This window comes from Serinus canaria, chromosome 4A, assembly GCF_022539315.1.
Source record: "Serinus canaria isolate serCan28SL12 chromosome 4A, serCan2020, whole genome shotgun sequence".
Lineage (NCBI taxonomy): Eukaryota > Metazoa > Chordata > Aves > Passeriformes > Fringillidae > Serinus > Serinus canaria.
The window spans coordinates 15,386,247-15,409,111 of NC_066318.1; the positions used below are offsets into that span (position 1 = coordinate 15,386,247).

The 22,865-nt window shown below is 51.5% G+C and overlaps 3 protein-coding genes and 5 non-coding genes across 8 annotated transcripts; 1 reads left to right on the forward strand and 7 right to left on the reverse strand.

Annotated features, from left to right (window-relative positions):
* Positions 1 to 105: 105 nt before the first annotated feature.
* Positions 106 to 10,971, reverse strand: DKC1 (dyskerin pseudouridine synthase 1). The gene is made up of 15 exons (XM_050974562.1): positions 10,896 to 10,971; positions 10,644 to 10,705; positions 10,276 to 10,362; positions 9,664 to 9,755; positions 9,001 to 9,185; positions 8,470 to 8,534; positions 7,791 to 7,917; positions 6,619 to 6,749; positions 5,552 to 5,695; positions 4,996 to 5,116; positions 4,157 to 4,275; positions 3,063 to 3,166; positions 2,580 to 2,646; positions 1,809 to 1,967; positions 106 to 1,426 (listed from the first exon to the last, which is right to left on the reverse strand). Exons 1-15 carry the CDS (start codon positions 10,909 to 10,911, stop codon positions 1,355 to 1,357), a joined length of 1,551 nt encoding a protein of 516 aa, XP_050830519.1. The 5' UTR covers positions 10,912 to 10,971; the 3' UTR covers positions 106 to 1,354.
* LOC115484210 (small nucleolar RNA SNORD83) lies at positions 3,819 to 3,894 on the reverse strand. Its single transcript, XR_003944955.1, has one exon. It is a non-coding gene; the product is annotated as a small nucleolar RNA SNORD83 (small nucleolar RNA).
* LOC115484212 (small nucleolar RNA SNORD17) lies at positions 4,520 to 4,759 on the reverse strand. Its single transcript, XR_003944957.2, has one exon. It is a non-coding gene; the product is annotated as a small nucleolar RNA SNORD17 (small nucleolar RNA).
* Positions 6,340 to 6,474, reverse strand: LOC115484217 (small nucleolar RNA SNORA36 family). Its single transcript, XR_003944962.1, has one exon. It is a non-coding gene; the product is annotated as a small nucleolar RNA SNORA36 family (small nucleolar RNA).
* LOC115484214 (small nucleolar RNA SNORD83) lies at positions 7,525 to 7,600 on the reverse strand. Its single transcript, XR_003944959.1, has one exon. It is a non-coding gene; the product is annotated as a small nucleolar RNA SNORD83 (small nucleolar RNA).
* On the reverse strand, positions 8,129 to 8,368 carry LOC115484211 (small nucleolar RNA SNORD17). The gene has a single exon (XR_003944956.2). It is a non-coding gene; the product is annotated as a small nucleolar RNA SNORD17 (small nucleolar RNA).
* A 1,223-nt stretch (positions 10,972 to 12,194) lies between the features above and the next one.
* On the reverse strand, positions 12,195 to 15,032 carry F8A1 (coagulation factor VIII associated 1). The gene has a single exon (XM_050974563.1). It carries the CDS (start codon positions 13,523 to 13,525, stop codon positions 12,458 to 12,460), a length of 1,068 nt encoding a protein of 355 aa, XP_050830520.1. The 5' UTR covers positions 13,526 to 15,032; the 3' UTR covers positions 12,195 to 12,457.
* A 226-nt stretch (positions 15,033 to 15,258) lies between these two features.
* Positions 15,259 to 21,505, forward strand: TRMT2B (tRNA methyltransferase 2 homolog B). Its single transcript, XM_009099498.4, has 12 exons — positions 15,259 to 15,467; positions 16,235 to 16,289; positions 16,753 to 16,872; positions 17,288 to 17,387; positions 17,535 to 17,605; positions 18,050 to 18,196; positions 18,323 to 18,417; positions 18,950 to 19,164; positions 19,274 to 19,375; positions 19,552 to 19,671; positions 20,566 to 20,665; positions 21,248 to 21,505. The coding sequence occupies exons 1-12, from the start codon at positions 15,319 to 15,321 to the stop codon at positions 21,372 to 21,374; spliced, it is 1,401 nt and encodes a 466-aa protein (XP_009097746.2). The 5' UTR covers positions 15,259 to 15,318; the 3' UTR covers positions 21,375 to 21,505.
* The last annotated feature ends 1,360 nt before the right edge of the window (positions 21,506 to 22,865 follow it).

Consider the following 22,865-nt stretch of genomic DNA (forward strand, 5'->3'; position numbering starts at 1 on the left):
CCCCAGCAGCTTCTTCAGGAGAGGAAGAGAGGCTGGGTATGTGGTAAAATCTGCCCCATGAATGCCACTGACCTTTTGTGAGGAGCCAAAGGAGCAAGAAAATCACCTGTTCAAAACTGGAAGTTTTATTTATTTTTTTGTAAAAAAAGAGTAAATAAAAATTGACTTTTTTTTTCGTGCTCAGGTTGTAACACCCACCAGTTGCTGTCCCCTCTGCCTGCATCTCCAGCACTGGAGGGAGGATAGACCGTTAAGACTAAAGCAGTGCACGAGGTTAAACCAACAGTTAACAGAATCTCTGCAGGGATGAAACTCAGAACAGAACAGCCTGGGGTTCTTCCTCATACAAAGGAACTCAGTTCTGGCTCAGCACTACCTCTGTGACCTTCTGCCCCCAGCAAGTAATTCCAGATAGGTTAGCAACAGATTTATCTGAAACCATTCAAGTTCACCCCCAATGCCCCTAGGCAGAGCTGCCTCTGACCAAGCTTTTCCTCAGGAGGACTCCAGTCCCAGCAGCATGAAGAACATGGTCACCTCCTGGTGACCTCCTGCGCTCCAGCCACATCCCCACAATGGGCAACAGAACCAGGCAAGGCAACCAAAAGCTTTGCAGTCCAGTAAAGGGGTAGAGAACAGCAAAGAGCCAGCAAAAGGGACACGCTGCCCAGGTCACTGGGCTTGGGAATCAGCACACCATGAACAAGCATGTCCTTGTACTATAAGCAGAAAGGAGGAATTAAATTCTCTAATCCTTTCATGATAAAGGTCAAAAAAGGAATGAAAAACAATGAGTGGACAATTTGTTCTCATTTAACTGAAGGTGAAGCCAAGCATGTGGCCAGGTTAAAACAAAACACAGTCCTTCAGAAATAACTGATCTGACTGTCCCCATGGAAACCCATTCATATGGGCTGTGACAAAGCCACTCCTCCAGGAAGCAAGACATTCTTTAACTGTCAGGTAACAGCCTCAGCCTTGGGAGAAAAGGAAGAAAGAGGCAGTACACGAGGGAGGAGAAAGATTATTCCACCCTCACTAAGGTGAAAACAGAGACCAAGGAAGAGCCAGAAGCTACAGTTTCCCTGAAGATACCATTTCTGTTGGCATCATGGTGCTCAGCTTGAGATCAATCCAGTGCAAGGGACAGTGAGGCACCCTGCTCCTCTGGCAACCCTTAAAACAGGATGGAGAGGGCCACCGGAGCAGGGCAAACACCCACTCACTCATATAAACAGCAGAGAAGAACTTGGAACTTGCTGGCTCCTCTGCCACACAGCCAGTCCTCTTCTCAAGGCCTAAAACTCCTCCCTCCTTTCTGATGAGGTTGCCTGCTTTGGACAGACCCAGCTGCTTAGTCCGAGCCCTCTTCTACCTCCTTGTGTTTCTTCTTCTTCTTCTTCTTGCTGCTGCTGCTCTCACTGGTCTGTGGAGAGGTTGGAAAGGTCAGGAAGCCATCAAAAAGGAATCATCCCCCACTGCCCATTTCAGGAAGAACAGCAAAGCAGTGCAGGCTCCCCATGGCACACTCCAGCACCATCCTCCCATGGGGACCCACCACAGGCACCAGAGCACAGAGCTGGCCTGGCAGGAACCCACCAACTGTCCTGGGCTACCTGCCCTATCTCCAATCACCAGTTCAGTTTAAAATGCACCTCTAAACCATCCTCCCTCCTCTGCTGTGGAAAGCCTGGCACTCTGTGGACACACACTGCAGGCTGCTGATGCATTAATCCTGGAGGTGATCAGGGACACACAGCAATCTCTACCACGTCGGAACCACACCACAGCAGTACCCAATTACATACCCTCTCAATTTGTTCTCCTCCACTCTCAGCTGCCTCTTGGGCCTTCTTCTCTTTCTTCCTCTTCTTCTTTTCCTTTTTGCTCAGCTCCTCTGGTGGTGGGGTGGCAGGGGATGGAGGGGTCACAGCTTCCTCATTTTCACTCTCGGAGTCTCGCTTTCTCTGTTGGGGGAACACATTGTCAGACATACCAACACCTTCCAAAGAGCTCAGGTGAGGGGAAAACTGATTGCCTGATTCAATACAACTTTATTTAACAAAAGGGTAACTTGCAGACTCTCCAGCATACACTGTCTAGGATTTGCTTCTGCCAGAACTGCCCCCTGTATTTTTCAGTGTTTCTTGTATCTCAAATATTAAGTTAAAACACTGCTGCACCTTTCCAAGGGCATGCAAAAGCCCTGAGTTAGGGAATTTTAGGTGCAACTCTTGCATGGACATTTCTGCAGCTCTTTGTAGTCTCCAAAAAGGTTCTCTGGCACAACAAATCTCTGCTGTGGCTCCATACAATATATTTTCTTGTGCTGTGTTGAAGAATATGCCCAGGGCCAGTAGCTTGGTGTCTGTGCTGCAAATCATGCCCTGGGTGGTGGGAAATTGCTGGAGCCCCAAGCAAGGAACTGTGAATAGGTACTGACCTTGTGCCTAACAAAGGGCATGGAAGACCCTGGACTAAAAATCGTCACTGGACCAAAATGCAGGTGCAAGGTATGTGCAGATAATGGGAGTAAGGGGGGCATGAAAAAAGAGCCAGAGAGCACTGGCAATACTCACTTTTGCAGCTCTGTCCACCTCTGAAACAGCTTGGTGATCAGCAGCTGCTTCTTTCCTGGAAGTATCCCTGAAAGAAAAGATCCCAATGTTGCCCAGGACAGTCACTGCCTCATGCTGCTCTGGACTGGAACAAATCCCTGTGCCCTCACAAGGGCTCTGTCACCATCCCAGGAGCTGGGGGGGAAGCTGGTGTAGGGGAGACCTGCAGCCTGCACCAGGGCCAGCTGGGCTGGGAACAGCACGGCCTCCCCCATTTAATTTAGCAGACTGACTCCCTCTAAAACCACAGCAGGCTAAAAAGGGATAACTGTCTGCTCAGGGCCTTTCCTTCCAACACTGCCCAAGAGCAACACATTCTAAGAAATGCAACTGCATCCCCCCCACAGGCCAAGCCTAACATGATCCAAGCACAAACAGCAGCATCCAGGCCAGCCTTTGGTCCCCTCTGAACAACCCTGTGGGAGCCACACACCCAATACCCACCTGTAATCCACATATTCCATCTTCCAGGACTCTGGTGTGCTCTCATTGGGCTTTCCATGCTTGTCCAGCAGACCCTTCTGGATCATCATCTTCTTCTGACTGGCCTGAAAGCAAAGGGCAACAAGTCAAACTGCAGCTCCAGGTAGGAAAAATCCTCCCTTAAGCTAAGAGGAAAGAATCCACCTATAAGCCAACAACTACAGCATTATCTATTTACCACTGTTCCAAGGACCTTAAAACTAATGAGACAAAACATCCCATGCACAGAAGCCTAAATCTCAGACAAGAGGCATCTTTATCAGTAAATAATGGCTAATTTGATGGGGGAGTCACAGCAACAGTAACACAACTGCACATCATGGAGTCTGGATCTCTGTCTAGGTTTTTGTAGCTTAATGACCTGCAGCATTTGAGCTAGATCACTTGTTTGTGAGGTTTTGCAAAGGGCTCCAAAATGCTTGAACTGTCCTGTATTACCCCACCTTTGCCAGGAGACAGATGTGTTAGCAGCCCCAAAGCTTTCACCTGAACCACAGGAACGGGATGAGCAATTGACACAGAGCTATGAGTCCAAACTGCATCAGGCCAGCCTGGCTGCAGTTGAGCTACTACCATATGCCTGAGGTGGGAGAGGAACCCAATACTGGGTGTTCCCACTGCTCCTCTCCTTCAGGCACAGTTCAGTGTCACACAGACAGTGTGCATTTAAGCAGTGTTGCACCAGAAGGAAAAGAAGCTCGTGCCCAGCCCCTCCAGAGCCATCAGCAAGGGGTGATGGATGAAGGTCATCTTTGCACAGAGTGCTAATGCCATCCACTTCACATCATTTGGCTCTTCCCCAGAGGAGGGCTGGTGCTGTACAGATTTGAGGAGCCCACGCCTGAACACCAGCAGTGGCCCCCAGGCTCTTAGGGAGGGAAAGCCTCACTCCCACCACTGCCACAGCTCTGGCTCTGGGATCTCCAGGAGACCACAGCAGAATTACAGCCAGGTCCTGCAGAAGACACAGGCTGTGCCCAAGGGTCCCAGAGCCCCACATCCCAATGGCTGGGCTCCCAGCAGTGCCCTAGGACTGGCCCCAGGCCCACACTCACCTTGGGGCCCAGCCCCCATTTCCGGGGGTAGGTGTCTCTCTCCATGATCACTCTCTTGATCTTTGCCACCACGCCGTGGTCACACGTAGAAATGACTGCTGTGGTCATCAGGGCAATGGCTGCAGAAGCAGGCATGGAGGTCAGTAACTCTTGAACAGCAGAAATGTCACAGCCTGTTCTGCCTCTGGCAGCACAAAGACGACCAACAGCCCCCACCAGGGTCACCCCAAGGACTCACTGGCTGTCACACAGCTTCTCTGAAGACCCTGGTTACAACTGGGCACCCTTTCAAGTCAAGCTGGCAGTTGCTGGAGTCCCTTTGCACTGACCTACCAGGAGGTGTGATGTGCCTAGTGGCAGCATATGATCAGACGTCATCCCTCGTCCCAGTGAGGCTGGAGCCCCCAAAGAGGGGCTCCAACCCTGCCAGCACTGTTCCCCTCCTGCAGGCAGCCAGCCACACATCACAGCAGTCCCCAGCAGGACACTGCAGGATGTCTGGAGGCTGCACAGCACCCAGAGCCTAGAACAGGAGCTGGGTGCTGCAGGAGGGCAGCGCTGCCACTGCACTCAGAGAATGGATAAACAGTGTCATCACCTCACACACAGCACACCTGAGTATTACACAGTTGCTGAACTCCTCACACCTGGCCCAGGACTGATGCAGCCACTGCTTCTTAACGTCCTGCCCAAAACCAGCTGTCTTGGGCCCACATTCTCCATCAGGAAGCACTAATTAAACCTTCTGCACACAGGAACTAATTTGTGGTGCCCTTACTGTCACACAGTCTGTTATTTCTGCAGTTAGCTGGACACAAGGAGAAGGAGGCATTCCATACCTAGGCAGATGGCTTCTCCTTTCGTGGTGATGACAACAATCTCCTGATTAAGCTCAATCCCATCCTCATACCGCAGAACACCAGGCAGCATGATCTTGGCTCCATAGCAAATGGCATTAACCTGAAAGGCAGGGAATGGGAGGGCTTAGAGGCTATTACAAGAATCAAACTTTGAAGTGTCCCTAATTTTTAGCTTCCCACTGCCATTACCATCCCAGCAATATCATCCCTAAGTAACTAGGGATTTTGTCCACTACATAAAACTTGGGATCTTTGGAAGGAGAAAGCAAAGCAAACAACAGGTGAGGCAGATCTCTCATAACCATCAGCATCCTCCTCAAGTGAGGAGAGCAGAACCTCTGTCATTTAATTCATGGCTCCTGCATCTTAGTGCTGCTCTGGCAGCAGCTCACATGAGGTTCTACACAAGTCACCATCAGGACAGCACCAGACACCACAGGGGGCTGCTGATCCCCTGTGTGTTCTACCAGCTGCAGAAGTCAGAGGGACACTTTGCAGTGTCTGTCTGTCCCCTGGCACTGCCTCAGGAACTCACTGCACTGTCTTTCATGACGAGCCTCTTGTGTGAAGTCAGCAGTTTCTCCAGGGGCAGGATGACCCTTCGCAGGTAGCTGTCGTCCTTGTTGTTGTCGTACTGCCACTGGGCATCCAGCACGTCGTGCATGGTCACCATGTTGTCCTGCAAAGGCAAAACTTCTAAACTCTCCCACCAGTCACTACTGAAACGTGCACGAGAGAATAGCTGAAGTCCAACAGCAAACAGGGATTGAAACCAGACGCCCACCACAAGCATGAAAACACAACTTAAAAAAGGAAAGAATACTTTCCATCAGTAGCTTGAGATCAGCCTGGCTTGAGCTATTAGACTTGGACCTTCCTAATCTCAGACAGCATTTGGATCTACAGTCTAAGGTCTGCCCACATAGAATTCTTAAATATGACCTAACCTAAATTCCTGGCGCTCCTAGATAAAGGTTAGTGAGCAGAAGTCTGAATTAACCAGCTCTTTAATCTGTGACATGAAATAAATTCTGAGGAAACTGTGAGCACCCAACACCTGGAATTCATAAATGACCTGGAGATTACAGCTGTGCTAAGAGCACAGATGGGTGGGGAAGCACTTGCACTCTGATACTGCTGCTTTGCAAAAGAATAAATTAGCTCTGGAGTTTGGACCAGCAGCAAGATCTCTCTATGACCAGAGTGAAAAGACTGAACAAGTGTCCACGATCTCACAAGACTGCACCTCAAGACTGAGCTCATTCCAATGAATCCCATTCCCTGAGCTGTCACTTCACACTCCTGAACTCATGGGACACCAGGGTCTGTAGGCTGAGAAACACAGGTGACATAAAACAAACTTCCAGCCACCACAGTGCACTTCCCAGTCACTCACTGTCCCAAAGTTTAATTCCCAGAACAGGAGCAACACCCTGAACTGAACTCAACACTTTGGTTACAGACCGCCCACAGCAAGAGCTCTCACTGTTTGGGGGCAATTCACAAACCTCCTCCTAACACTGCAGCACTCACAGAGTCCCAGGAGCTCCTGCAATTGTGACAATGTCAAACGGGCTGGCAATATTTGAGGTGCCACTGTACCGTCTCTCCCAGGATGCCCGAGCGGACTCTGCGCAGCTCCTGCATCTGGCCCCCCACGCCCAGCAGCAGCCCCAGGTGCACACAGAGGGTTCGGATGTATGTCCCTGCTTCACAGCTCACCCAGAAGATACCTGAAAGGCAGGACAGGATAGAGAGATTGAGATGTTGTAGTGTGTTTTTGTAACTTGGCATATTCACTGTTTAATATGTGGTTTTGCAATCCCTCTGTATTGTCCTACCCCTGTCTTTAGAGTGGCACAAGCCCCCCATTTTGTATCTTATGTTTCTAAAATTAGACTTCCTCCCTCACTGTGATTCAGTTCAGTTAAGTGTTTGTTACCTGCCCACTCCCTGCCAAGTTTCAACCCTCACCCCATCCCAGTTGTCAACCCTTCCTGCCCCTGCTCTTTTCCCCAGAACCCTCCTTCCATTAAATGTCAATCCCTCCCTGAACCTGCCCTTCCCTTTAGAAACTTCCCCTTCAGTTTTGTATCCTTCAAAACCCCATTGGTTTACTTATGCTGTTCTCCTCCCTAGAAATTGGTTTACACATTGTATTCCCTGCCTTGTGTTCCACCCCCAGTTCTCCTGATTAGTTAAAGATTGTATCCTCCCCTGAGACCTTCCCCCTTTAGAAACTGGTGTCTATTCTCAGTTCGGGGTCCTGGGACCCCAGACTCGGGGAGTTTTGCCATCGAATAAAGTTACCCCAGTTTCACCCCAGGCCTGTGCTGTTGCCTTTTTGTTCCTGCACTGAACCTCCACTGGTAGCTGGGATCCTGCAGAGCTGGAAAGGGGGGTTCTGTCACACCCTTTATCATCCAGCCAGGACTTAGCAAACCACGACATTTAAGCAAAAAATAAACCACATCCTTGGAGAGAAGCTGTATGCCCTGCCCTTCCCAGAGCCATCAGCATGGGGTGATAGATGAAGGTCATCTTTGCCCTGAGAGCTAATGCCATCTAATTGACATCATTTGGCTCTTCTGTGAAGGGTGCAGCAGCACAAAAAGAGATGGGATTTGCTTCCCAGCACACCAAAGCAATGCTTGAAGCAGTTACTGCTGGACAATGGGAGGATTTAAGTCTTATCTGCAAAAAGCAGCCAATTTCACAGAAAATTTTATCAGTTGTCTGTTTTATAGAAGGAAGGCAGGAAAGCCCTATTTTACCTAATCTTCTCTCAGGATCGTATTCCACCAGCTTGCTCTCGTAGATGGTTCTGACTCTCAGTTGTCGTTTCACAGCAGCAATGAGAGGTGGCCGCTGGAACAGGGCACCTGTCAGGGTTTCTATGGCCTGAGGGAGGAAGGAGAATCAAGAGTTAACACTTGTGCCCTAATGCAGGAGCACTTTGGAGCCTGCAGCAACTGTGTCCACTTCCAAGAGTGAGAAACCACCAGGTTTATCCTAATTTGGTGATGCCATATTTAATACAGCAAATCCAAACCAGTGATGTGGTTGAGGTGCCAGTGAACACAGCCAGGAGTTTTCCATTAGATGGCAGCATGTGATCAGACATCATCCCTCGTCCCAGTGAGGCTGGAGCCCCCAAAGAGGGGCTCCAACCCTGCCAGCACTGTTCCCCTCCTGCAGGCAGCCAGCCACACATCACAGCAGTCCCCAGCAGGACACTGCAGGATGTCTGGAGGCTGCACAGCACCCAGAGCCTAGAACAGGAGCTGGGTGCTGCAGGAGGGCAGCACTGCCACTGCACTCAGAGAATGGATAAACAGTGTCATCACCTCACACACAGCACACCTGAGCTCCATTCCTGGCCTCTCATCTCCCACCAGTGCCCAGCACTCTGCATGCCAGATGCCTGCATGGCTAAGAGCACGTGAGACTTACCCTGGCCAGCTGAGCCTCACTTTCAATGGCATTGTGCAGCCGAACAATTCCCACATACTCTTTGCCTGAAAGAATGACAAGAGCAGTCAGGAACGGCCACTGGCATTTGATGTTGACCTCAAGGTCCACCCTGCTTAACAGCCACATGTCCCCAGAACCCTGAAATCCTACCACCTCTTCTAGGAAATGGGCATTTTTTATTACAGAGTTAGTTTTTCTTACAGGGAAATAAATCTAAACTGCATTTATTTCTTTTCTGGACCAGTAGAGGCTAAAGCCCTAAGTTCAACTGGTACATCACACCATGTCAGAGGTGTTTTCACTGACTTGTAACAGCCCAAGCACCAGAGAAGCAATGAAAAATCTACCTGAGACAACGTAGATGTGTCCTCAGTGGCTTGGAATAACCCTTAACTTCAAGGCACTGAAGACAAAGATTGGCCTTCTGAAGTTTGAGAAACCTCCATTTTGTCTCCAAAAGCACTTTACACATCCCCAGTCACTGCAAATGGCCCTGAGCATCGAACAAACCTGCACTCTGCTGAGACTTGACCAGCCGTGTGGCCCTCTCAATGCACACAATGAGGCACCCTGTCACCTTGGGGTCCAGGGTGCCACTGTGCCCTGTCTTCTCCACTCGCAGGATGCGCCGGATCCACGCCACCACCTCGTGAGAGGATGGGTTGGAGGGTTTGTCCAGGTTAATAAAGCCAGACCTGGGGTGCAAAATGGCAGGGAATGGAAGCTAAGCATCAGGCCAGACATGGCAACAGTGCAGTAAGTTTAAAATACTTTAACAGTGCAGTAAGTTTAAAAGAAATGCATTTTTATACAGCCAGAGAAGCAATGAGCTCTCAGTAAGCTCAGTGACCTGCTCCATACACAAAGAATTCTCCCCTGCACTTATAAAAAAACCCCAAATTCTACGAACTCCAAGCACTTTCAAAGCCCAGCAGGCAAAGGGACTTTACTGAAATCCCCAGAGAATTCCTTAGGTGGTTTGCATGTTCACCCACAGACCTGCTGCAACCCCAGAATAAAGAAAGCTTTACAGGGAGAGATCAGTGGGTCCTATTTAAATGTTTACTGATTCTGCAGGGAAGAAGAAAGGTACAAGAGGAATCCAGACGAAAATATTTTGAAGGTGTTAACTGTGCAAGAAAAATAAACCACTCTGGCCCGTATTGCACTCACCTAACATAGTCAGAAATCTCCCTCTTCAGGGGATTAGCGCCGGAAGGAAGAGGTGTGTAGTGTGCTGTCCTCACATTTAACTTGTCAAAGTTCTATAAAATCCAAGCAGAAGTTAGAGGTCTTTTTAAGCTACCTTGATTTCAGTGCTGCTGTGCTGCAGTACATCTCCCCATATTCATCAGGTCTGATTTGAACATTTAAGTGATAGAGCCACTTCCAAAATGAAAATGACCCAACAATGAAACCACGGTATTATTTTACAAAAATCGAAAAAAATAGAAATCCTGGACTGAAGGAGATGGGAAAGCAGCACAATATATGCATTGACAATGCAGGATAAACCGAAACTCAGCAGAAGCAACCTAGAAGCCTACACACACGACAGGCCATGATCATACCCAAATCAAAAACTCAAGAAATATGGCGGGATCTTTCCAAGGCACGGAAAACTCACAAAACTCAAACGCTACTTCTGGAGAAACATTGTAACACGATTTCTGGCGGCAGAGCACCACGCGTGCCGCTCCCTGCAGCGGGGTTACACCTCCAGGGGCAGAGGACAAAAGCAGCGGGAACTCGGACGGGCCACGAGGTCGAGCAAACCCACCGTACCTTCAGCAGCAAGGGCCACTGCGACGTGTCCAGCTGGGCCACCCGGGACTCGGGCTTGATGAGAAAGTCCTCCGTGTGCTGGATGTCCTGGGAGGGCGAAGTCAAGCGGCATCAGAGAGGGGGAAGGCGGCGGGCCGCGCTCCCGCCTCCCTCTCCACGTGGCCCGGGAGGCTCCGCTGGCACCACGCGGGGCGGCCGCGCTCCCGCCGGGACCGAGAGGGGAGAGCCCGCCCCAGCCCTACCCACGGCCCCCGGAACGCGTCCCCAAGGATGGTGCTGGGGGAGCCCCCCGGATGGGGCTGGGGGAACCTCCAACACCCCGAGCACGGCCCGGTCCACACCCCTCCCCCATTCCTCCCCGCGCTCACCGCTACATCATCATCGGCGAGCGCCCGCTTCTCCTTCTTCCGCCGCTTCTTCACGCTGGAACCTGCGGGAGCGACACGCCGGGAGTGAGCGGCGGAGCGCGGCAGGGCCGGCGGGCAGAGGGGCAAAAGCCCGGGGGGGGGAAAGCCGCCCGCAGACCCCTCCTCGAGCGGCGCCGTGCCGGTCCTGAGCCCTTGCCGCGCCGCTTCCCGCCCGGGCTCCCCGCGCCCCCGCCGGTCCCCACCGCTGCGCACCGTCCCCGTCCGCCATGGCCGCGCCGCGTGCTGTCCCCGCCGCTCGGAGCGCACCGCCCGCCCCGCCCCGCCCCGTCCCGCCGGGCCCCGCGCTCCGCGTCACCGGCACCGCCCGCCCGCCCGCACCGCGCCCCTTCCGCCGCCTTCCGCCCGCCCCCCGCACCGCCGCGGAGTTACAGCCCCAGTAACAGCTTCGTCTGCTGGAATTGAAAAAGGACGCGGACATAAGGAATGTCGCCGCGTGGGTCTTTCGTTTTTCCTCTCGCCTGGCGCATCCACGGCTAGCTTAGCCATAAAATTACACTCAGTTCGAGTTCGAGCATTTCTCAACTACCATTTTACCTTCTCAGAAAGAGGGTTGTGGTAATGAAGGCTTCTTAAAATTAGCAGCGTCTCTGCGTTTCTGAGGGGAAAAGGGCAAGTTCTTCGTTATTTAAGTGTGGAAGGTGAAAAACCCTTGAAAAACAAACACTGGAAAAAGTGTTTGAAAAACCTGCTGTCTCCAGACCCAAATATTAAAATCAGATGTAATACCACTGTTTAATACTCTAACCTCTGACTTCTCTCCCAGGTGTACAAACGGCATTGCCCTCTTTCCAAAAGCCCCAGCCTGTGCAGGGTCTCTGGAAGTGCTGCCTGAGAGCCTTCGTTTCACTCACCAGTAGCTGGGTACCCTGGAACTGCTCTTTATCCACCCAACACACTCACCCCCGGGGCATCTCCAGCCTCCAGGATAAAGCCTGCCCTGCCTGGGGCTGTATATTAGCACTGATGGAATTTAGCAAAGCCTGTACCCAACAGCTGAGTCCACCAAAGACAGCAGGGTTTTTTCCCCTCTAAAGATCAGCTGCCTTCACCTAAAGGTCCCAAGAAGCAGAAAGCAAGAGACAAAAGTGCCAGAGAGCAGACGGATAATAGCTGAAAAGAATTAAACAAATAGCCCACAGGCCAAGAACTCCTGTAACTTCACCACCTCCACCACTAATTCCCTTCCCAAATTCCCTCCGATGAAGTAGATTTGCCACCGTGCAGGCTCAGTTCTCTGGGTTAACAGCCACTACAGAGACTGGAGTCGAGTCACCATCACCCCAGGAACCACTTGCAGGTCAGTGACCAACTGCTTTCACCCACCACAAAACTCAGGGCCTTCTGCTGGCTGCAGTGCCAGTTATTTTCAGGAGGGGGAAAAAAATTAAAACCTTCTTTGTATATGGAGGTTTTTTTGTTTGTTTGATTTTTTCGAAAAAGCAACTCATAACAACATTCGATTCATAGATACCCAAATCCTCCAACACATGCGAATTGCAGCCAATCTTTTAATGAACAGCTTCCTTCTGCCCTGAAATGGCCGTTCTGCTTTAGGGTTACACTTTTTCCAAGCATGACAACTTTCAGTGCATACAGTAAGCAGTTTACTATGACACAAGGCATACGTGTAGATGAACGCATTCTCTCACCAACCATTACTTCAACTCGTTCTAAAAATAAATAACGGAATAATAGAGTCTGTGCTGGCGGTGGCTGAAGCGACCAGTCCGACCTGTCCCTGCGGGCGGCGGCGCTCAGAGCCCCTGTCCGGCGGGGCTCAGCATCTCTTGCAGCACCAGGTGCAGCAGATGGTTCTGCTCGGCGCTCAGCAGTGGCCACAGCTCGGCCTGCAGCGCCTTCAGCGCCTCCGCGTCCTTCTCCTGGCACGCCAGCACTGCCGACTGCAGCAGCAGGAACAGCTCGGCCGGCAGGTAGCTGGCGGCCGGCGGCAGACCCCCGCCAGTCCCGGAGCCGCTCCCGGTGCCCGGTCCGCCGTCGGGCGCCTCCCAGCAGTACTGCTCCAGCGTGCGGGCGTGCTCGGGCAGCAGCTTGGCGGGCGGCGGCTGCAGCAGAAGCAGGAGCAGCACCCGCGACACCTCGCAGCGCGCCAGCACGTCCAGGAAGGCGCCGCCGGGCGCGGTCCCGGCCCCGGCCGCACCGCCCAGCCCGGCCCCGGCCAGCGCCTGCGCCCGCGTCAGTGCGGCCAGCGCCCCGGCGTAGTCGCGGGCCAGCAGCAGGCAGGAGGCGCGCTCGGCCAGGCAGCGCAGAGCCTGCAGCGGCAGCCGCGCCGCCGTCAGCAGCTCCGCCGCCCGCTGCAGGGGCGCGGCGGCGCGGGCGGGCTGTCCCGTGTCGCGGAGCGCCGCCGCCAGCTCCAGGCACGGCCCGGCCGCCAGCGCGGGCTGCCCCCGCTCCAGGTGCAGGCGGGCGGCGAAGGCCCCGCAGCTCTGCGCCGCCGCCACGTGCTCGCCGAAGCCGCCGCGCAAGCCCAGGCGCTGCCGCAGGTCCCGCTCCTGGCGCAGGAAGAGCCGCGCGGCCTCGGCCAGCGCGGCCGCCTCGGCGGGGCCGTGGAACAGGCTCTGGGCGCAGCGCGCCACGGCCAGCTGGCACCAGGCGGCGTAGGGCAGGCTCTCCTGGGCGCGCAGCTCCCGCGCCAGCGCCGCGAACTGCTCCGCCGCCTCCGCCACGTTCGGTTTCCGCAGGAACCGCCGCCGCAGCTTGGCCGACACCAGCCTGTACCGCGACAGGAAATCGCCGTCGCCGCCGAGCCCCGGCCCGGAGCCGCCCGCCCCGCCGGGGCCGGAGCCGCCGCCCGCCGACAGCATCGCGGGCCCAGCGCGGAACTGACGCGCCGCGCCGAGACGCGCTGCGCCGCGCGTCGCCGGCCAATCAGCGCCCGCACCGCCCCGCGCCGCCGGCCAATCAGCGCCCGCGCTGCGCCACCGGCCAATCAGCGCCCGCGCCGGCGCCTCGTGGACAGTGGGGCGTGGTGAGGGCGCGGCTACTGCAGACAGAGCTCCCAGCTGTCACCGCCCACGACGGGCGTGGCTACGATGCACAAGCCCCGCCCATGGGCGAGGCCAAGAACAACGAGCACCGCCCCAGGCGTGCAGCGGGCCCGAATCCTGTGGCTCCCCCTTGCGGAGTGGAGGACCCGCGGTCCTGCTCCGGCCCCACCGGGACAGGACGGGACGGGACGGGACGGGACGGGATGGGATGCGACGAGGAGCGGGACCGGGAGCGGGGGCTGGGGCCGGGCAGGGAGAGGGCCGGGCTCTGCAGCTCTTGGAGGAAACCACAGCAGCCAGGTTCACAGAAGAACAAGTCACTCAAATGGTAGCATGTGGGTGGATGAGCCCCTTGGCCAAAGGATGTGTGGCGGCAGGAATTTTAGGTGACATCAAAGGGTGACAGGTAAGCACTTGGACAAGAGAACTCCTGGGGTCCCTAAGCAAATAAGCCACGCCTGACGGAAAATCTCCAGCTGAAAATATTTCGTGATGGAGAGATTAAGTAGGCATGGGACACGTGTGCTTGCCTGCTCCCCGCGGTTCCCCGAGCAGCGGCTGGAGGCACGGCCGGGGCTGGCTGGGAGAGGCTCCTGTCCTTATGAACCACATGTACCCAACTGAAGCCACCGTGCGAGCCGAGGTGACACGGCAGCCACACCGCCATCCTGAGTATCCCATCGGACAAGCTCTGTGGCAGATGGCACTGAGCCTTCAGTCTGTCCCAGGCCAGCTGAGCATGGCTGTGGAAAATGCATATTTTATGATTGGCTTTTCACAAATATTAAAATGAATATTATATGTGTTATGTCAGAAAGTTATGCTGTATTAATTTTCTTAAGTAGTGTGTTAAATATAGTTTTAGGTTATAACATAAGGTTAAAATAGAAACTATGCTATGTAAGATACTATTTTAAAGAGAGGAATGAGGTACTTGCACCGAGATAGCAGTCAAAGAGAGATCTAAATCTTTCAGAGAAAAATAATTTCTTGCTCTCTTATGAGAAGAAACGAACTTCTTCCTGCCTCGCTCATCCCTGAAGATGCCGTCAGGATTAAGAGGAAGAAGTTGACACTGACCAGACAGAATCCTGTGTTTGAATGGAATTTATGCATCATGTATGAGATGTATGAATATGCAACAGGCTGTTGCTTTTAAGGGTTAATCCTCTGTTAACGTGGGTCCTTTTTCAGGCTTATTTTGCCCAGAAAGAGGTACCAGGACTGTCCGTATCTCTTTGTTTTTATTGTCTGGTATTGTCCTAATCCCACCTGTTCAAATTTTTATTAGTCTAATAACATTACTACTTTTATAACCATTTTTTTACTATTAAACTTTTAAAATTCTAAGACCAATTGATTGGCGTTTTTCACAATGACCACGCAGATGCTGTGACACTTTGCTGTGGCACTTTGCTACCCGAGTGTGTCTGAGGAGCCCAGGGCGGAAAGCTCGGCCCTCCCTCCCAGCGCCGGGGCTGCGCGGGGCGGGGAGCGCGGGGCCGGGCCCGGGGCTCTCACCGCGCCCCTTCCGCCGGTGCCGCGGCCGGCGCGGGTCCCTGTCGCTGCCCGGAGCGGGTCCGGCTCCCCAGCAGCCGCTCGCACCCGCCATGGCTCTGTGCTGCGTTCTGAGGCCGCCGCGCTGCCGCCTCCGCCCGCCGCCGCTCCGCAGCCTGGTGACAACCACAGCGGCAGCGTGGGAAGGGAAGGAAAAGGCCAGGGTGAACTGCAGCCTGCCAGAGCCTTACTGGGAGGAGAGGTAAGGCTTTTCCAAAATGATCAAAGCGTTCTTTCAAAGCAGCGAGCACCTAGAGCTCTGAACGTGGTGGGTTGACACGGCAGGAACGGTAGAGCCAGGGCTCGGCTCGTTTGCCTGGAGTCTGGCCTGGGGAGGGGATAGTGGAAAAGACAAACGAAAAGTTCTCTGAGGAAAGGAGGATAGGAGGAAAGGAGTTCTGAGAGGAAAGGATAAGCTGCCCTATTGGCAGCAAAAAGTGATGGTTCATTTGATTTGCAGTCAAATTAGAGTAGTTGGCACTGGGTGCTTTGGAAGCAGCTGCAAAAATCATAGATAAGCAATAGCTGCAACTTATCCAGCATCGGGATGCTGTTCCCCATGGGCTCAGAGAGTCAGTTATGAGTGCTTGAATCATATCAGCCTCACCTCTATTTTGGGAGTCTTTTTAGGGTATATGTGTGTGGTTTCTTCTTTTTTTAATCAGTTTTTATGTGTTTTTTTCTCGCTTGTCTTGCTTTGGATATGAGTAGTATGGCAAGTTCTGAGGTTTATCTCTTAACTACGTCTATGTAGGGGGTCGGGTCACTGAGAATGGGCAGCTTGAAATTCCCTCCTGCTGCACACAAGTTGTGCATTCCACTGTGGTTCCCTGGGAGTCTGGGTGTTCACAGCCTGGTGCAGGGCTCACACCAGAGCAGTCCTGCCCATGGACTGAAGCAGCTGACAGGGATGTTATGCCATAGGAATAATGACTCAAGTAGCTCTGGGCACTACCTTGTGCTTTCCAGGTTAGCAAATGCAGTGACACCACTGTGGAGACTTCCCTACCAAGAGCAGCTGCAGGTAAGATGCGTTTACACAGACTTTTCTCTGTTGTGTTGCCTCAGCTGTCCCATCCTATCTCCTGGAGCAGTAGTCCTTAACATCTTAATGCTGCAAAGTGTTCAGACCCCATTTACTGCTGCTTTAATCCTGCTGTTGTGAAGGATAGAACTGGGAGGTTCCTGGTAGTACAAAGGATGGGCATTTGCACAGTGAACGTGTCCTCTGTGGGACTCCTCTGCTTCACTGGCCTTCAGGTCAGACAAAGTGTTCCAGGCCAGCACCTGGGGATCATAGACATCGGATTTTTCACTCTTCCTGTTTCTCCAAGCAGCTGTGGTTATGAAAAGGGCAGAGTTCCTCTGGGGTTATATTTTCAATTGCAATTTTTCCTCCTGTTGGACTCCTCAGAGGTGGGTGATGAAGAGCTGCCCACCATCCTGTGGTCCTGTGAGAGTGCTTCTGCCTTAGAACTCCTCTGCAGGTAAAATATGAAAGCCAGAGGAAGATTTTGCAGACACTGGCATCTCGTCTTGAGGAGCTGGGCATAGATGCACAGAAACCTGGTGGGCTCTGCTGTCCTTTGCAGCCTGTAGTCCCTTCGGTGAGTGTCCCATGGGAATGTTCCTCCTTGTGAGCCATGAAGAGTCTCTCACTCAACAGCTCAAGAGTCTCATGGGGGGGCATAATTTGCTTGCAGAGAGTGTCTGAGTTCAGTCCTTGCTAACTTGTGCTTTGCAGCTTGTGACTGCCCAAGAGTGAAATAAGCCCAGTGCTTAGGAACCCTGTTTTTGTGCCTAAGGCCTCCCTGTTAAACCTGTCCCCATTGTCACAGAGAGCCACTTTTGGTCCCCCGGGGGCAGTGCTGGGGTTCTGGTGCACAAGCTCTGTTTCTGTGTTTTGCCCATTCACATACACCTTCACATGTTGGCAACAGAATAACCAAGCTGGGGTTTGGCTTTCCTCCACTGCTTTTTCTTTTAATCCAAGGCTTTGCTTTTCCTTCTTTTCTCCCTCAGCCCATCATTAATGGCTACCGAAACAAATCGACTTTCTCTGTGAACCGAGGACCAGATGGGAACCCCAAAACTGTGGGGTTGTATGTAGGAACTGGCAGAGGTCAGTGCAGGACAGGAAACTCGGAGAAAACTGCTGGAAGGGCTGTGGAAATGGGGAAAGGTGTCTCCACAGTTTATCATGTCAGATGCCACAGTGGTTTACGTGCCCTGAACCAGAGCAATTAAATTCCTGTCCATCTCTCTACAGAAAGGAATATTGTCTGTGTGAAAGCCAACCATGTGGAGAACATACCCTCAAAACATAAACAAGTAGCCCAGGTAAATAAATAAGTGATGTCTGTCCCTTCACTGTGGAATAGAGAGACTGCAATAACTCTTACTTGGGAGAACACTGTAATTTTAATGATGCTGTGTTTTCAAGTCCATTTTCACGTTCTGAAAATTTTCATACCTGATTCCAGTTGGTGGATAAATACATTTATAAAAACTCACATGTCAAAATTGCAGCCCATAAAGCATCCTGAGTAATGAAGTTAATCAAGTGACAATGAATTCCTGCCAATCTATTAAAATACATAAGAATTGCAAATTGAAATTATTAAAATGTGTTGTCTTTCAAGAGCCTGGAAGGAGCGTTCAGCCAGTGTATTGAAATCAAACAGAAAAAGCAGACCACAGTGGTGGAAGGGCTGCCTGTCTGGGGGGCTAAGAGCAGGGCACTTGTCTTCATGGTACTAAAGGTGCCATTTTCCCTCCCCTCAGTGCTATGAGGAGTTCATCTCTCACTCCCCCCTGGACTCCTGCATCCTCTTCCATGAAGGTGGGCACTGGCGAGAGCTGGTGGTTCGTACCACCCGCTGTGGCCACACCATGGCTATCATCACCTTCCACCCCCAGCAGCTGGGCCAGGTGAGCACCTGGAGGACAGGGCAAGAGGCACATCTGGCTGAGCTGAGCCTGCTGGCCGTGTTGCTGGGGAGAGGGGTCTAATCAGGGTACCCAAAGAGGCAGCTTTTCCTTTCTCACTCTTGACAGGAGGCACTGGCTACTCAGAAAGCATTGCTGAAGGAGTTCTTCACAAGTGGACCTGGAGCAGTCTGTGCCTTGACTTCACTTTATTTCCAGGAGAGGTAAGTGCCTCGACAGGGGGAATGAGTGGAAACAAAACCACCTCCTTCTTCTACCGTTTCTGGCCAAATTCAAATTCCACCAGTTCAGGGAGTGCTGGAAGAGAATGACAGATGTTTGGATCCCTCTTGAAGATGTGGATTTAGGATGGCCCCATCTTTTATTTTTCCAGACTTACTTGAACACACTATGGCTCTACCTCATGGGAATTATGAGTCTGGGAAACTTAAAGAAAAAACTTCCAGTGACTATCCCAAAACAATAAATCACATTAGCAGCAAAACTGGGGAATAGACCTGAGGAATGCTGCCTTCTGCTAAGTAATTTTGATCCTTTTAATGAAATTTAGACTGTGCAAGTCACAGATCCCTTACAAAGAATCAAAATGAAAGAATCAAAATTTTGTTGAAAGGCTCACATGAAATATAAGTTGATGAGGGGAAGAACTATCCTCTTCTTCCTATGAGCACCCTGGGAATGGAAATCAGCTCCTCTTTGCTGCCTTCTCAAGCTGTTTTTTGTGTGCCCTGGCAGCACCATGACACGCTGCTCCCACGAGCAGTCACCCTACCAGCTCCTCCACGGAGCACCGCACATCTTCGAGGAACTGCTCGGCCTCAGGTTCCGCATCTCTCCAGACGCCTTCTTCCAGGTCAACACGGCTGGAGCAGAAGTTCTGTACCAGACGGTCAGGGAGCTCTGCCAGGCTGCTGGGGACACTGTCCTCCTTGACATCTGCTGTGGAACAGGTGGGGTCCTGGGCACCCAGGGCTTTGCATTCCAGAGCTGATCCTTGCTATGTAAAGGCCTGTTTCTTCAGCATGAATGTATGGACTTCTTTGTTTCCTGTGTTTCCAGGCACAATTGGTCTCTCTCTGGCTCACCAAGTGTCCAAGGTTATTGGTGTCGAGGTGGTGGAGAAGGCAATAGAGGATGCTGAGTGGAATGCAGCATTCAATAGTGAGTTCAAACTCGCTGTGGCAAAAAAGTTTCAAACTAAATGCTGAAAAATCAGAGTAGAAGTGAGCAGAGGGACCCTAACTAGTTACCTTCACACTGCAAAGGGTGTGTGAATATCATGTTATACCCAGCTCTTGGTGAGACTCAGTTCATGTGGTTGCTTTTTTGTTTCACAGGGATCTCAAACTGTGAGTTTCACAGTGGAAAGGCAGAGGCTGTGTTACCACAGCTCCTGGCATCGTGGGAGGATGCCCGACCGCTTGTTGCTGTGGTGAACCCTTCTCGGGCTGGCCTGCGTGAGAGAAAATGCTATTTATTTTCGTCTTGTAAACGGAGAGCTTTGAACAAGTTCTGTGAGACCTGTTATACTGGCTCCAAAGCCTTCCCTTGTTTAGTCTCTTGTTTCTTGTTACTGACAGCAGCTAAATTCCCTAAGTCTGCTGTTTTCAGTGCCTTCATGCTTTCTCTTTAGCTCTAATCCTTTTTCCATCTTTCACAGGCTCACACCATTATTTAAGAGAGAAGGGACCTCTGGAGGTTTGTGGTGTAATCTCCCAACTATAGCAAGGCCAACTTCAGAGTTATATGAGGTTGCATAGGGATATAAAGCCTAGCTGAGGTTTGAATTTGTCCGAGAGTGAAAATGTTTTCCCTAATATATTTAATCAGGATTTTCCCTTGCTGCCATACATCTATTGCTTCTCATCCTCTTCTCATGCCCCTCTGAGAAGATTCTCACTTATCTGTAATGCCCCATGAGGTTCCTGAAGATAGTTAATGGATCCTTGCTTACCTTCTTTTCCCCAGGCTGAATAACCCAGCCCTCAATCTGTCTCGGTGGTCTCCCCTGGAGTGTGTACTGGGGAGTCACACACTGGTCCTGGTGCCCAGATGCACTCTCACAAGTGTGTGTGGAAGGTTTTATATGCCTTTGCTTAATTAACATTTTTTCTCTCACCCTCCATCCCCCTGGGAAGCAGAAGGACTTCTCCCATTGCTCTGCCCTGCCTGGCAAATTGGCTAGGCTGTCAGCAGTGTGGGTCACACCCGTGGCCTCCTGAGAGACCTCATCTGAGACAGAACGTGGCAGAATATGCATCTGTATTTTTGTCAGTTCTGTGGTGCTGTGCAGCCATTCCTTCTGCAGAGCTCAGGGTGGTGGAGGGAAAGCAGGCTGTTTGTTTTTGCAGACTACAGGGTCGTTCGAGCCATCCGGAACTGCAGGGCCATCCGCAGGCTGCTCTACATCTCCTGCAAGCCAGAGGGGGAAGCCATGAGGAACTTCCTCGAGTGAGCACTCTCCTCCTCTCTCTTGATCTCAGTGACAGACCCTGTTAAGTCCAGACAGGCATCAGTGAGGAATAGAAAATAATTCAAACATGGCACATTGTACATCCCTCTGGGAAAAAAAAGCACATCTGGATGTGAGATGCAGAGTCCATGGGGTTTGCTGTAGGAAGGGTGGCCCCTCGCCAAGAAGGTGAAGCCAAGGGGATTTGTCACCTGCTTAGGGGTTAATCATGTAGCTTTATCTGGTCAGCCTTTAGCTGGGGTAGACCCAGGTGATTAATCTGTCTGCAGGCAGCCATAAGGGCAGTGCAAAACTGAAAACTGAGTGTCTGTCAGCTGGGAGGGCTTGTGAGAAAAGGAGCTTTGAATTTGCCACTGACTGTTCAGCTTGTCCCCGAGGTTTTCAGAGCTGGTTGGGGATTCAGTATTGATGGTTCCACACCTCAGCCAGTGTCCGCCGCAGATGCTGAGGAATGTTAGTCAAACACATGATACCTCCTTTGTGGATCCCCCTTGGATTGTGATACCAGTGGTGGGAAGGCTTCTGCTACTGATCTAAAGGATGCTCTTTGCTTTCCACAGGCTGTGCTGCCCACCTGACCCACGGAAGAAGCTGGCGGGGGAGCCATTTGCCCCTGTGATGGCTATTCCTTTTGACATGTTTCCTCACACTGTTCACTGTGAGCTGGTGCTGCTGTTCACCCGCTGACAAGGAGGCAGGAATGAGCTCTGAGAGCTTGGGAAGCAACCTGCTCCTGTCCTGAAGAGCCAATGTAGTTAGGATTTTAACTTATTTTCTGTGAAGTTGTATAAAAATAAATAATTTTGGTTTTTCTCTTACTTTGGATTGCCTAGCAACACTGTTCTGTAAAGAACTACTTGGATTCCTGTTACCTTGTTCTCAGGGGTTCCAGGATGAGGGAAGAGACGAGAAAGTTGACTCCATGTATCAGAAGGCTTGATTTATTATTATATGATAGATAATATATAAAAACTATACTAAAAGAATAGAGAGAAGGGTTTCACTACAAAGGCTAAGCTAAGAATAGAAAAGGAATGTGAAAAGAAAGGTCTTCTCAGACCGAGACCGGGCCGGACAGGTGTTCTGTGATAGGCTCTTAATTGGAAACATCCTGATGAGGCCAATCAGAGATCTCTCCTGTTGCATTCCACAGCAGCAGATAAGAATTGTTTACAATTTGTTCCTGAGGCCTCTCAGCTTCCCAGGAGGGGAAGAATCCTAAGGAAAGGATTTTTCATAAAACATGTCGGTGATAGATTCCTGGGGTGAAAAGGTTCTCTGTAGCATTTCATCACCCTTCCTTCCCCTGCAAACCTTGGGCTGCTGATTAAAGCAGCCTGGAAAAGACTCCCTCACTGCGTTCAGGAATCTGTAGCTCGGTGTTCGGGCTGCAAGTTGTGCCCTGGATAGTGGGAAATCACCAGAGCCCCAGGCAAGGAGCAGTGAATGGGCACTGACCTTGTGCCTAACAAAGGACACGGGACTTCCAGACTTGCCTTCTCACCCACAGACTCTGCACAAACCAATGAACAATGAGAAGACACCAGACTCGAATTTTTCACTGGTCAGAGCTGTTGTGGGAGATTGAGGTGGGAAGAGTATGAAAGCCCAGGGATTCCTTTGTTGGGGTCCCTGCTGAGAGGAGGCACCAGCTTCGACAATGAGATTTTCTATAAAACAAAATAAAGAGAACTGATTTCAGTGTCTCTCTTTTCACATCTGCCTCCCCCTTCTCCACTAATGATTCCTGATGCCTAAATATGAAGTGTCCTGTGAAAATGTCAGCTGCAATATTTTTCCTCTTCTGGATGTTCTGCTATAGCTAATTAAATTTTTTCTTCTGTTTTGTATGTGTCCTGTCCTGCTTACAGTGTTGTTATATTTCTCCAGCTCTTCCAGAGATGGAGCTGCTGTAATGTGGAGGGGAATCTAAGTGAGCAGAGTTCCCTTGTGTTGTGTGAGTCCCAGAATGTTTTGAATCAAGGCTGATAAATTCCCAAAGAAACTGGGAGAATGCCTGTATTTTTCAGACTTTTAATTCCAGACCTCAGCTTTGAATAATAACAGCAGCCAGTTCTCAGGCCATGGGGGCTCAAAATACTTGTGTTTAGGATTTAAGAATTACTACACCATAAAGGGAGTGATGATGGATTCCTGACAGGCATAGGAAGTGTCACT

Excerpts from the sequence above, each read along its gene's own strand:
- DKC1 (XM_050974562.1), bottom strand. Across the intron at positions 3,167-4,156 it reads AATGGGGGCTGGGCCCCAAG|GCCAGTCAGAAGAAGATGAT; the intron begins GTGAGTGTGGGC and ends CTTTGCTTTCAG. Across the intron at positions 1,427-1,808 it reads GAGGAGAACAAATTGAGAGG|ACCAGTGAGAGCAGCAGCAG; the intron begins GTATGTAATTGG and ends ACCTCTCCACAG.
- F8A1 (XM_050974563.1), bottom strand. The coding sequence starts at position 13,525 with ATGCTGTCGGCGGGCGGCGGCTCCGGCCCCGGCGGGGCGGGCGGCTCC.
- TRMT2B (XM_009099498.4), top strand. The coding sequence starts at position 15,319 with ATGGCTCTGTGCTGCGTTCTGAGGCCGCCGCGCTGCCGCCTCCGCCCG. Across the intron at positions 17,606-18,049 it reads AACATAAACAAGTAGCCCAG|TGCTATGAGGAGTTCATCTC; the intron begins GTAAATAAATAA and ends CCCTCCCCTCAG. Across the intron at positions 19,672-20,565 it reads CCCTTCTCGGGCTGGCCTGC|ACTACAGGGTCGTTCGAGCC; the intron begins GTGAGAGAAAAT and ends TTGTTTTTGCAG.